The 14,374-nt window shown below is 36.3% G+C and overlaps 1 protein-coding gene across 9 annotated transcripts in view; it reads left to right on the top strand.

The window, feature by feature from the left end:
• PPHLN1 (periphilin 1) overlaps positions 1 to 14,374 on the top strand; it is a 142,974-nt gene that overhangs the window by 55,601 nt on the left and 72,999 nt on the right. For 6 of the 9 annotated variants that reach the window (XM_079938491.1, XM_079938488.1, XM_079938483.1 and 3 more), the window contains 3 exons: positions 2,622 to 2,833; positions 11,711 to 11,767; positions 14,264 to 14,343. In XM_079938491.1, the coding sequence (XP_079794617.1) occupies positions 2,622 to 2,833; positions 11,711 to 11,767; positions 14,264 to 14,343 (349 nt within the window). The remainder of the gene's footprint in view (positions 1 to 2,621; positions 2,834 to 11,710; positions 11,768 to 14,263; positions 14,344 to 14,374) is intronic. The other 3 variants (XM_079938485.1, XM_079938490.1, XM_079938486.1) reach the window with 2 other exon arrangements.

Here is a 14,374-nt window from a genome sequence, read left to right as displayed (position 1 = left end):
GGAGAGACGTTGCTCTGCTCTGAGATGTTGAAATCTGACGTGCACTTCCCCCATGTGTATCTAGCCACCCCAAGCCGCTCTGATAGCTCTGAACTGTGCTGTTGTGATTTTACTGCCATCTGGTGTCAGGATTAGGAAACTGTAGTTCAGCATTTCATCTTTCCATTCCCTCCAGAGAAAATAGGCAGTCTTTCCTCTGAATGTGGGCCTGTTCTTCTCCATTTCCTGAGTAAGTTATCAGGAAGAGCTCATTTACTTTCGCTGTATGAAACCTTTATTCTCCTTCTTGGAGCACTCTTTCATTGCCTTCCCTGATAACTTACTCACCTGTGCCTCATGTTTCTGTGGCCACTCTATTCTCAGCCCATTTCCTTCTCAGTGTGGCAGTTTTATAACCCTAGATTCTGGGCCTTCTGCACTTTTTATCCTTTGTTTTCATCTATACCCAAGGCTTTTAAATACTTCCTGTTTACAGACAAATTTATAGTTATAGCCAAAAATCTCTTCTGATATTATCACCAGTATCTGTTGTTGCCTACCAAGATATTACATGAGCATCTCAAATATAGCACTGTCAAGTCTAAATGTGGATCTCCCACCCTGTCCCTATTTCTCAGATCTATTTTTCTTATTTCAGTAATTCATCGTGGCCAGAATTCTGGGTATCATCTTGTCACCCACCATCTCTCACACTCATTAGTCAAACATTTACCTTGTTTCGTTGAGTCTACAAAACTGCACTCTTGTGCATGTTGAATTTGTGACCCTTCCCCTGCTCCCGCCTTATCTAAGTCACCACTGTCTCTTGCTTGGACTAAGTAGACTCCTAGTCTCCCTGCACACACCATTGGCTACATGTTTTATCTGTATGTTTAATATCAACCTCTCCCACTAGCCTGAGAGTTCCGTAACGGCAGGGACTGCATGCGTGTGGTTCACCATTGGGTCCCCAGTGCCTGGTACAGTTCCTAAAATCTGTGTAATACATATATAGCTACTTACTTCAGCTCTCAGTGATATTCATATGATTCCTATAGCTTTAGTGATTGAACTTGAATATATTGGAATTTCTTTAATGCTTTATTTCAGTATTAGTATTTTGTCTGAGTCTATTTATCATAAATGAGTTTTAACTGTTTTCTACTTTTGCACAGAGAAAATTATATCTGGAAAGAGGATATAGTTTGGGTATTAATCAGTTAATGACAACAACCTACTTATATATTGTGGACTACCAGTCAATATGCTGAAATTATTTTCTGAGCAGTTGAAATTTCATACAATTGGCTCATCTTTTTACCATTCTTCTGTCTGAAGATAATGGTCTCTAATTTTAATATGGAGGTACATTTGCTAAATCTTCAATTAAAACCTGTTTGACTCCAAGTGTTCTTTTAAATAGAGGCTTGTGTCTTTTTTAAAAAAATTAATTAATTTATCTGTTTATTTTTGGCTGTGTTGAGTCTTCATTGCTGCGCGGGCTTTCTCTAGTTGTGGTGAGCGGGGGCTGCTTTTCGTTGCGGTGAGTGGGCTTCTCATTGCGGTGGCTTCTCTCGTTGTGGAGCACAGGCTCTAGGCACACGGGCTTCAGTAATTGTGGCACGTGGGCTCAGTAGTTGCGGCTCACGGGCCCTAGAGTGCAGGCTCAGTAGTTGTGGCGCACGGGCTTAGTTGCTCCGTGGCATGTGGGATCTTCCCGGACCAGGGCTTGAACCTGTGTCCCCTGCATTGGTAGGTGGATTCTTAACCACTGCGCCACGAAGGAAGTGCGAGGCTTGTGTCTTCATAGTTGTATTTAATAATTTTAATTTGCTTTACTGTTATAAAGATAGTTTTGCTTTATAAGTCTTTATTATTTGGGCTTTCTGCTTTGAGTTGATGATATTGCTTAATAAGGAAATTTAATTTATAAAAGTAAAGATGATATAAAAAGTTGGTATTTAGAGATTGGCAACAATCTGTTGTAAATTCAGAGAGCAAGGATTTTATAGGTATATACCAGGGTTTCTCAACCTTGGCATTGTTAACACTTTGGGTTGCATAGGTTTTTACTGTGTATATGTGTTGTCCTGGGTGTTGTCCTGGGCATTGTAGCATTTTAGGAGCATCCTGCCCCTAACCACTAGGGGCATTCCCTCCTCTCCAGTTGTAACAACAAAAGTGTCTGTAGATGTTGCCAAATTATCACAGGGGGCAGCGGGGAATCACACTAGTTGAAAACCAGTGGTACTTAGAAGAGGGTAGTAGACCATGAACTGTCTCATTGGGGAAATCTTTGGCATTCTCTAGGTGTCTTTGAGAGTATGGTAGCTGTGTGGTATGTTGTTGGTAGCAAGCAGAAGTAGAGACTATATGACTTTTTCACATTGAACAATTTTTGTGCTTGCTTAAAATAAAGTAACTTTTGCACTTAACCACCTGGTTCTACCCCAAACTGAAAAAATGACATAATTCACTGATAAAGTTTCATTTTGTTGACTGATTTCAGAAGTTAGGTGGTGGTAGAAAAAGGGGACATAAATTACAACACAAACAATGGTTTGTAACCAGAGCTTTTGCCATTTGTGCTTGTATATATAAAGTATAGAATATAATTAACTTATTTTATTTTTTCTTCAAAGGGGCATGAGAGATGGCTTTAGAAGAAAAAGTTTCTACTCTTCCCATTATGTGAGAGACCGGTCTCCTCATAAAAGAGACACTTCTTTTTTCAGAGAATCACCTGCAGGCCGAAAGGATTCTCCACACAGCAGATCTGGCTCCAGTGTCAGCAGTAGAAGTTACTCCCCAGAAAAAAGCAAAACTTACCCTTTCCATCAGTCTCAACATAGAAGTATGTATTTTTAAGAGTTCTCCTTTTTTTTTTTTTTTTTTGTAACCTCCACTGATAAGAATGTATTGAGTCAGATTGCCTTATATGTGTTATAAGATATTATTTTTAACTCTTTATTTGAAAAATTTCAAACATACAGAAAAGTTGAAAGAATAGTATAATGAATGTCATACACACACATACACACACGCACACACACACACACATTTTTAAACCATTTCAAATTGCAGTCTGTATGACATTTCACTTCTAGTTCTTCAGCGTGGAAGAGGTTGTAATCATGTTGGAAAGTCACACACTTCCTGTATTTTCTGCTAATTCCTGAGCTGATCCAGCCTCTTTACTCTTCTATCACTAGGGGAAATCTATTTATATTTTTCATGAAAAATATTAGTGGATCCCCCTAAATATAAGGTATAGCCTTATAGAATTTAGAGCTAAAACCTACCTTAGGTTCATTCTTTCCCAACCTCCAATTTTTTTTTTTTTTTTTTTTTTAAGTTTGGAGTGCCTGGCCATGCATAGCATTCAGTGCATGTCGTCCTGGCCCAGTTGTTCAGTATGTGTTGGAATAAATAAATGAAGCAACTTTTCTAGGTAATGCTTTCCTGTGTTGTCATTCTAGACTCTACTACCTGCAGTTGAGCTCATTCACAAAACACTTCCTCATGCCTTCTGTATCCAGGGCACTATGTTAGAACGATGTCCCTGTCACCAAGGAACTAGAATATATATGTGTATTTTTCCCCAACTGATAACAATTTTATCATTATGTAAATATAACATGTAAAGTATAACTTTGATATAAGGCTCATTATGTCATAAATGAGTTAACGTGACATTAGCCGGTCAGGGTAAGAGACTCTCACTCTGGGGTGGAAGAACACGCCATGGAGGAAATGACATTTGGGCTTATCCTTTAGTTCAGACTTCTACAGGTGGAGAAGTATCTTCTAGGTGGAAGGAATTATAAGCCAATAATTTTTCTTTCCTTTTTAACTTCCTTCCTTTTAACTGTTTTTTTCAAATAATAAGGTTTTTAGTTCAACAGTCTTTGCCTCCTGCATGTTCAGAATGATGGAAGATCACTTCAGATCATTAGATTATCTCCATTGTAGCTGTTGCTGGATTCCTGTATTTAACAAGCATTTATCACTTGTCTACTGTGATAGGAGCTAGGTAGAGTGGGGTTTCCAAAAAACATATTTTTGGATATATGTGTAAGAATGCCATTTGAAGGATTTAAAACAAACACAGTCACTTACACATGCCTGACTGCTTAAAATATTCTTGGAATAGTTCCAGGTAACTGAAAGTTTTACTGTGGAGTTCAGTGTTAAAAGTTTGGTATTTTCTCCTATGCTTTACTTCCTTTTTCTCCCCTCACCCTTCAAGTGGATAAATAGCCTCTAAGTCTAATTTATGCTCACATGCACAGACCTAAATATCCCAAATTAGCTAGATATACCTTCTAAGACCATATTTTTTTAGATGTGTGTGACTTAAATCCAAATCTATTAATAATTTGGTTAAGAGGAAGAAAGTGTCTTTGGAAACTGATTTTGAAGCCTTTTTAACAAAACATGAGTAAAACGGAAGCTTGAGATCCTTCTTTACAGCTTATAGTGAAGCTATTAAGTTATTTAAGTTACTGTTGAATTAGCCTTATTTTTTACATTTCTCCTCTAAAACAGATTCCTAGGGAGGCATCTTCTATCTGCCTTTGGCCTGGTAGTCAGTGGCCAGAACTCTAAAATCTCAAGATGAAATGTAGAGTCACACGGTGATGCTCCTGTCTTAGTGTCTGCGATATGCTTTCCCCATCCTCTGAGGTCTAGTACCTTTAATATCTTGCAGTGATGGAAAGATAACAGAGAAAGTTGGGAGACTAAAATCTGGTGTGAATTGAATGAAATAGAGTGTATGACTTTGTTAATGCCTTCATGTTTATTTTCTTAAGTCATTTAGCTTTGAAAGTAAAGTTCTTTAATCAAGAAAAAAAAGTTTGTTCTGGGAAAACTCTCTTTATGGGTTACTTTGGTTGATTCCTTAGCTGTTTGGGCTGAACTGTTGAAATGTTTTTCTGTACTCCTTTCACTAAATAGTTTTTAGAATAGTTACATGAGATAATCTTCCAAAAAGTTAACAGTAAAAGTCTTGCTTTAAACAATAAAAGGAAAAAGTAATTGTTATTTTACATATTTGTGATAATGGTTTTTGCTTTAAATCTAAATCTCAGAAATGTTGATGGCACCTTACTTTTCTTCAAAAAAGGACTGAGAAATATCATCCTTCAATTATCAGTCACTTAAACTGGGCTAACTAACAATGATGGGTTAATTTAGTTTTCCAATGTAAATTGAAATTTTGACAAAGATTTTAAATGTTTCTGTAACAGGTAAAAAATAATTTTCTTATTCCTTATGCCCTCATTTTGTTAATTCTTTTTTAACTTTTAATTTTTTGCTTCTTGTTCATACTTTTCAGAATAATTTTATTTATTTTAATAATCACTAGTAGTTTGTCCATGGTAATTATTTTAGGACTAATTCTTCACAATTGTTCTGTGCATTTAATATATCTGTGCTTAATTATAAGCCACAGAATGACTATTACTTTTTCATCTCAGCTGCTTAGTTCCCATTTTGTGCTTACACACACGCACACACGTTATTTAATTAAATTTTTTCTGCATAGCCTTTTGGGTTAAATCCTATGGAACTTTGTACTGACATAGACTAATTAGCTTCCTAAATCAAACTGTTTACACCTTGTGTTCCACGTTTAAGAATTTTCTGCCTATAACTTAAGTGGACTAATCTGTTCATAACGGTGACTACAGTACTATTTTTCATTCCTTATTGTTGTTCATATTTACATGCTAACAGTGTAGGTTGTCCTTCTTAATCTGTTTATTAACACATTATTAAGATACTGTTATAGTTTAAATTGTTTTATTATGTATACCTTGTGTATTTTTACTTGAATTTTATTTTATTCTAATTAACCTAATGAAACATCTCCCCATTTGTCAACTATCTCTTAGATATTTATTTCCTTTTTCCCTACCTTCTCTCAAATGAATCTCACTGTTTTCCTATCTTATACTTTTGCTATTTACCTTCTGTTTAGGATAATAGCATTAATAATGATCACTATATTTAGTCTCCCATATGGGTATGGGAGGCTTTTTGTTAAAGTACTTCCTGTGATGTTTACTGTATCACAGTACAGTCTTTCCATTTTTGTATAGCTCATTTTTAAAAACAGTTAAAATCTTTTCTTGTAATGTCTACTTAATACTAGTTATTTATCTTAGAGCCATAAAGATATTTCTTTTTTTGTTGGAACGGTTTGTGTATTTGAAAAGTACCATCATAATCTTTTCGATTTTTTTTTTCCAGGTTTAAATATATTTAGTTCCTTCAGCTGTTCCTTTCATTTGACATGGTTTTCAGACCTTTTGCTTTCCTAATTTTCTTTCTATTCCTTTTAAGTCATGATGCCAGAAGTGAACTTTTATTTTGTCAACCATATTGTATTACTGGTACTTACTGAAACTGCAGGCAACTGAAACCTAGGCCATTTTCACATATATTACTATGAAACAAAAAGCCCTGCAGCCTGTACTTTTTTCAGCTGCAATTACTTGTTTGTAGTTAATTCATTAAAAAAAATATCTGGGAATGATATATTTCATGTAGTTAACTTTGACTTATAATTCTCTTCCATAAAGGTCTTAAAATCTCTTTAGTGATCCTATGTATTTAGCAGCAGATAAAAAGAGCTTTGTTTTATCTACAAATGAAGTATGCTTTATGTGTTTTGTATTAATCATTAATAATTATGTTGTGTTATAAAGCAGAAACTAACACACCATTGTAAAGCAATTATACTCCAATAAAGGTGTTAAAAAAAAATTCTGTTGAGTAGCATAAGGCACAATATAGAAACCTCTGCAGTGTTTATCTGCAGTGTTTGCTGTTATTCAGCCAGTTGTGATTTCCCATCTTGTTTTCTTTTCCACTTGAGGATTACAAAGCATTTCCACTGTGGAAACAGTGACATAAAGATTGCCTTGCTTAGTGTTGTAAGTCTGTTGTGGCTCCTAGGGATGATTATGTTAGGTATTTACAAACTCTTTGTTAATTCATTCTAAACATTTGCTACAGATTAATGTCAAATTTACCAGTGGTGCTCATATATAAATTAGGTATATGACATTTTTAAAATGTCATTACTATGGAAGATTTGTCAGTTTATTGTTTTTGTTGGTCTGTATCTGATTTTCTATAGCTCTGACTTTGGGCCCAGCCTCCCCTTACTTTCTCAATATCAGCAGCCACTATTAAGAATGAAAGATATTTTTAAGAAAGACTTATTCATCAGTGTTTAATCCTTTTCGAAAGCATATCTTCTACAATAACTGAAAATGTACAAGAATTAAAAATACTATTTTGAGAAGAGTGTATTTGGAAGATAGACTCTATTATTGAACTTAAGTATAATGGGAAAAGGCACATGTCTTAATACCTGTTGGCTGTGAATGAATTTGGAAGTCCACATGAATTTTTGGATCATAGCTGAAATTCCAATAAAATTTAGAGGTTTAATTCTGCCTTTAGAAAGAAGGCTTTTCTGTGCAGGTGTAAGTGATAATGGGAATATGGAAATAAGACTTTACCATCAGATTATGTTTATTACGCAGTAAGAACCTGTTTTCTTAGCAGCTAAATATTATAGTGTTTCTTGGTTTGAAAGTCATTGTATTTATGTTCAGTACTCATAAAATCATTCAACAAAAATATATTTCATATAAATGGTTTGCCAAGCAAGACAGACCTAGTCTTTGCCCTCTGAGTTTATGATTTAGAGAAGGATACAAATCATTACATGGGAATAGGCATTTTAGGTGATATCTGACGAGTGGGCAGAAGTTTGTGGAAGGATGAAAGTGGAGAAGGATTATTGGGATGAGCTGTTTCATGAGGAATTTAATCTTGGACTGTTAACTGATCCAGGCTGTAAATGTGCTATTGAATTAGATTCTACAGTGTATTCTTTTGTGCGAGAATCTATTTATTATATCACAAAGAGCTTTGGCTGTGAGTTTTCTGGGTGAATCCCAGGAGTACAGCTATAGCTTTTCTGGCACCTGAGTGATGGAGGTTCTGAAACAGTAATCAATTAATGGCATTTTCATATGTGTAGGCATTTATAGCATCCCTGTTGCACATGTTCATAATATGTACAGATGATGTAATATTTTACTTATATTTTAAAAAGTGAGCCCATGTGGTTGTAACTGATGTATTAAAGGAAAGTTCTCTTCAGAAATGCACTTCCATGTATTCATAGTTAATATGCCTTTATTTCAACTTGTTGGATCTCTTACCTCCAAAAGTTTGTTATTTGTGGGAAGCAGAGGTGGTACAGAGGGAGCTTTTTCTACCCCTGTGTCTGGTTGTTTTTTTGGTGTCTTTACCACAAGGATCATTTTTCCTGTGCCCCCTCCATTTTTCTGTTTCATACCTTCTTTTTTTTTTTCTTGGCTGCACCGCATAGCATGCGGGATCTTAGTGCCCTGACCAGGGATGAACCTGTGCCTTCTGCAACAGAAGTGCGGAGTCCTAACCACTGGACCTCCAGAGAATTCCCTGTTTCATACCTTCTTGAATGAACCAGTAGATCTCTGAGAAATCATGTTCTTCCTAACCAAGAGCCCCAAATTTGCATGTCTTCATCCATGATCCAGAAAAATGAATCATTTCCTCAGCATCCTTATAGCCACCCCATCTTCATTTGTTCATATCTTAATTTCCCCTTTAATGCTTCAGCTATAAAGGAGAGATGAATCTACTACCTGCGCTGTTAAGTTTATTTATTTATTGATAAGACATTCAGAAGTATCTGGTTTTCTCTTATACATCAGGCACTGTACCAAGAATTTAATAGTTTGCAAGATGTAGCCCCTAATTTTATTATCTCCAGTGATGGTTTTCTTTTTTTTTTTTAAGAGTTTTTGTTTTTGATGTGGACCATTTTTTTAAAGTCTTTACTGAATTTGTTACAATATTGCTTCTGTTTTATGTTTTTTGGCCACGAGGCATGTGGGAACTTAGCTCCCCAGCCAGGGATCAAGCCTGCACCCCCTGCATTGGAAGGTGAAATCTTAACCACTGGACCTCCAGGGAAGTCCCTCTAGGGATGGTTTTTTTTTTTTTTCCTAGCAGTGTATTTTGCTCCTATATGGGTTATCAGTAATTAATAATACTTGATAGGATTGGGTGAGTCTGGTTAAGTTCATCGCTGCTTTCATCAGGAGAACACATCAGCAAGAAAGTATATTTCTGAAAGATCGTTTCAGACTTACAGCTATTATATGCAAAGAGACAGCAAATGTTGTTAAATTCTTAGAGAACTTTTAAATGTTTATTGTAACATGAAGCTGCTTCTCTGGCTTTCATTTCACCTGCGTGGGAAGCACTTTATACCTAGTCTATGGCACCAGTATTTGAAATTCTTGTTCATTGTCTTCCTCACCATTTATTCTTTCACTCACCAGTACATTGACTTGGATTTTGATTTCCATATTGCCAACTTTAGAATTTTTCTTTCCTGGTTTCTTTCCTTCATCCTACTTTAGAACTCACTTTCTTTAGCAAGTCACAGCAAAGGCAGGAATGTGTTGAGCCTCTGGCCCTGCTCTCAAGTAGGAGTTAGTTTCTGCTTACTAAGATCACATGTGAGATGAATTTGAAGTAATGGCTAAGTGGCCAAGGAGTAGCATTCTGTCAGTTAGAAATATAGAAGTGTGAGTGAAAGAAGTGGATTTGAGAGACATTTGTCTTCATAGTATTGGTTGGAGCCACGGAAGAATAACAAAACAAAAAGGATTGAGGATAGGAGGAACATTCATATTTAAGGAACAATAACCAACAAAGAAGAAAGAGAAAGGTAGGAAGATGTAGGATGACAAACAGAAACGTACAAAGGCATGAAAAGCAAATGCTAAAATATTAAGAAGAACTTGTGTATGAATCATTAAGCTGCAGTAGTAGAGCACAAGAAGAAAGACCTTCAGTTTTAATATAAGCAGATCATTGGAAACTCTGGGATGAAGAGTTTAAGCACAATGGGTTGTTTCTATTACCTCTTATGTTAAAAAAAATACTCTAAAATTTCATGGGCTAAAACAACCACTTGTTTATGATTTTGCAATCTGAGCTGGATTCAGCTGGTTTTACTGTCTGTTAGGATATTATTAAATAGCCCAGGTCTGTTGAAGGTAACATGGATGGGAATCTGTAGTTAAATGCAGTCATTCCTACAGTGGTTCTGAAATTTGGAATCAAAATCAATCAACACAGCACCAGTTGTGTGTTAGTAAACTGACTCTTCAGGGGAAAAACACCTGATTGTGACATTTGCCAATATTTGTGGAGTGAATACTTTTACCATGGCTGATTTCAGGCTACCAGTGTGGAGTCACTGAACTTAAGAGTTTGGAAGACATACAGACAGTTCATTCTCAACAGCTAGTGTGAGCCAAGCCCAAGCCCCAGACACTCCTATAAAAAAATATCGTTGTCCTGACCTCTTCATCTACAAAAAATTTGAGGCAGGTTAACAAAAATAAACACTTATTAAAACAGGATTAAGTAAACGGGTAAAGAATTTTATAAAAAAGGGAAATAAGGGTGTGAAAATAAAAGAATAAAGTTAGTAGTTTATGAAATAGATACCTATGATAAGGATTTCAGCAATTACTATAAGTGAGCTAAGGATTTGCCTAAAACAAAGAGGAAATGAGCAATAGATAGTGTTCATAGTGAAACTTAGATAAAAACACATCAGCTGCTCAGGAGGAACAAAACTTTCTGATGACATCAGTGAACAATTAGATAAGGATACTGCTTCTTCAACATTCTTGCAAAAGTAGGATGGCAGTATTTGTGTGATATTTCTTGAATTTTTTTTTTTAGTGCAAGGTGCTGACAGTGCCAAAGTGATTCAGAAAATGTATTATTTTCTCAGAAAAAAGGATAAAATTGGCAATTTGGGATCTATAATAGAATAATTTGAAATAAATGATAAGAAAACGTATTGGAAATATAGCTGAGAGCCCCTTCTAGTTTATTTAGGCTATTTAGAAAGCCGATTCCATCTGCATCATTAAGAGTTTGCAGGTAAGGAAACTAACAAAATATTTACAAGATTCTAAGTATGGGATAATTAGGAGATCAAGTAGCTGTGGATTTGTTTATAAGGAAAATCCATACATGAGAGAGTTTGCATGAAAAGAATTAGCAAGATTTAGTAACAGGCTACCTGTTGAGAACAAGTCAGAATGATTACTTGCAGGTAGCCATCCTATGCTCAGGGAACTGATATGATATACCATGAAAACTTTCCCAGGTGTCCTTTTTGATTTCTAGTGGTGATTCATCTTTCACTCTTGATTTTTTTGGTGTCATTCTTTAATCCTTTGAATATTGACTTTATGGAGGAGATTAGATTAGATGCTTATAGTGATAAGTAAGACGTGCGATCCCCGTCTTTAACTTTTGGTGTCTTATCATAGGATCCTTTTCTCATTTCTTTCTGCTCATGCTGTCCTTGGTTAGCCTCATCTTCATACATCATTGTTGTTGGACCCAATCTTAAACAGAGTTTTTCTCCTATTCTGTTATTTATTTCTCTTTATTGGTGTTTGCTCAGGCAGCCCAACTTGAAAGCAGGGTAGGAAGGTGGTTAGGGTCACCGGCAAATGCTCAGAAGTTCCTGTTCTCATTACTCCTACTTCTGGGTTCTTCTCCTGTTCCTCCTGGGCACAGAGGTGCTGGTGTTAATTCCTCCCTGCCCACCTTTCCCTAGAGTCCGTGCGTGCTGGTGCCTCCTACAAACGGCAGAATGAAGGAAAGCCAGAAAGAGGTGAGTTTTGAGCTAGATTGTGATTTGGGATCGTGAAGGGTGGGGGGCTATAATTTGTAGAGGTTATAGAAATGGGAAAAGTGTATAACTGCTCCATTAGTCTGCTGTTGGAACCAGAGTTGAACAATAGCAGACTCAGGTAGTAGGATTTGGGGAGACATGTGGGTTTGTTGTCTGGGCTAGCCACTCCCAGTCAGCAACTGCCACCTCATAGGAGGTTGAGATCTGTAGAGTAGACAAGTCACTGGCCGAAAGGACCCAACATCAGTAGGATCAGGATATTTCTATTTACCATTTTTGTGCTCTTTCTGCTGCCATCTGTATCATCCTTTTTCTTTATCCTTTGCTTCTTGCCTGTCCCTGCCCTTCATGCCACCGGTATATATGAATATATGTTGATATATAAACCACTGCCCTCTCCTTCAATGTTCCTTTGCTTCTGCACACTGAGATTGGTTGAAATCTGCTTAAATTAGCCTTATGCAGCTAAAATCATGAAAGATCCTAAGACTACACTTGGACACCATACTTGGCATACCTGTAGAGCTGATGCTTTGTTTGTAAAGGAGGTGCTAAATAAGAGATTAACAGCTGCTTGTGAAAGTTTTTTGCTGTGTTTAGCTGCTGTGTGCCAGAATTGAGCCTATAATTATGTCTTTAATTAACATAGTGTGCTGTGCTGATTGGTCCAGTTCTTCATCTCTCAAGGAAATACTTAATCAGAATAGACTGGGGAGGTCACTGAATCCTAAGGGTAGAAAAATAATTCATCTTTTCACAAGTTTGTGAGTACCTACTCTTTTCTTAAAGGACTCAGCTTGGTAGGCCTTGGGTATTCGGGAAAAAATGAGCTATGATACTTGTTCCTCTAGGGGCTTTTGGTGCAGTGGGATAGACTGACACTGTCACATTATCATATGGAATTTGCCATGTGCAATGGAAATACATAGGGAATGACTAAATAAGCCATGTTCTTAGCCATTTGGGGATGTAGTGATGGTTGTATCATTTTGCTTTTGATTTTTAAGGTCTGTAAGAACTTTTAAACTTGCTTAGTGCGAAAGTCTCTTAATGGTACCACAAGTTAAAAGATTCTAGAGTTAGGTCTTTTTTAAGACTATTGGAGCTTCACAGTTGGAATACTGTGCCTAGAGCAGGAGTTTTCAACCTCAGCACTACTGACATTTGAGGCCGGATAATTCTTTGTTGTGGAGGGCTGTCCTGTGCATTTGTAGCATGTTTAGCAGCATCCCTAACCTTTACTTAACCATGTGCCAGTGGCACTCACCCACTGTGAAAATCAGAAATATCTTCACACATTGCCACGTGTTGTGGGTGCGGGGAGCTGTGGGGGGCATCTTGAGAAAGCCTTTCCGGCTCTGCAGGACATTGGAAAGAGATGTTATTCACTACGTCCCCAAGGTGGTTGGAAGCCCTTGACCTCCAGGCCCTTACTTTGCTGTCTTGACCATAGCAGGAAGAGCTTAAGAGGCTTTTTGACTGAAACTGGCTTTGCCTCAGTTTCAAGGTCTTTTTTTCTCTGCTTTTGCTCTTGACTGCTTTCCTGGCCTTAACCCACTATCCAGTCTTGACCAGTTTCTGTGTCACTCCAAACTTGGTGCTGCTTTTTCCTCTTCTCTGAAATTAAAGTTTTCCTAGCACTTGAAAGCAGAGGCTATCTGTTACAGTTGACATATAGATAATTTAATGAAACGTTTTTCTGTTAGCAACAGCTCACTGTTATTTTTAAGATTATATTTAACTAAACCCATTTTTGTTGTTGTTTTCGTTGAACTGGCTAAAATAATATTTAAATTTATTTTCTGGCTTATATTTCCATAAAAATAATCGTATACATAGAGCACTATGTGAGTGTCTGAAGTGACCAAAGATAAAGTTTAGTGACTTTATCTCATACAGATTTATTTTTCACCATTTAACAAATATTTGGGTACTCATTCATATCAGGTACCGGATTAGTGCTCTATTATAGTTTTCTAGTTTTAATTTTTTTAAAACATTTCATGAATACCTGCTAAGTTTCCTACATACCCTTCTCTTTGAGCTATAGCTTAATTAGCTAATAATTAGCTAATTCTCTTTGGTAGCATCTATATAATAACCTCCATTGGATTTTTAGTGTGATGTATTAAAAGTTAACTTTTCGGAACTTGGAGGTGGAAGCATTTATGATTTTAAAATGTTTTTTGCCTTTCCTGAGGTCTTCTCTGTGGTTCCGTGTTTGCTAACTGGCATTGATATGGCCTAGATTGCCATATATACTGTCCTTTGGTTCTAGGTTATTTGAAATTTTTGATGGTGCCCAGCCTCAAAGACAGATAGGAGGATTTAGATATTAACAGATTTAATTTAATAATGTAATAAAGATTTCACTATTAAAATAAGTGTATGACTTCCACCCCTTATTCATTTACAAAAACACTCTAGTTGAAAACAAATAAGCTAGAAAATTGCATTTTATATTTTCTTATATAGGTAAAGAAAGACCTGTTCAGTCTTTGAAAACATCAAGAGACACTTCACCCTCAAGTTCTTCAGCAGTTCCTTCATCAAAGGTTTGTTGTACTTCTAAAATCAATTCAAAGA

The sequence above is a fragment of the Stenella coeruleoalba genome (assembly GCF_951394435.1).
Source record: "Stenella coeruleoalba genome assembly, chromosome: 11".
NCBI classification, from domain to species: Eukaryota; Metazoa; Chordata; class Mammalia; order Artiodactyla; family Delphinidae; genus Stenella; species Stenella coeruleoalba.
This window is presented reverse-complemented; position numbering and strand designations above follow the sequence as displayed.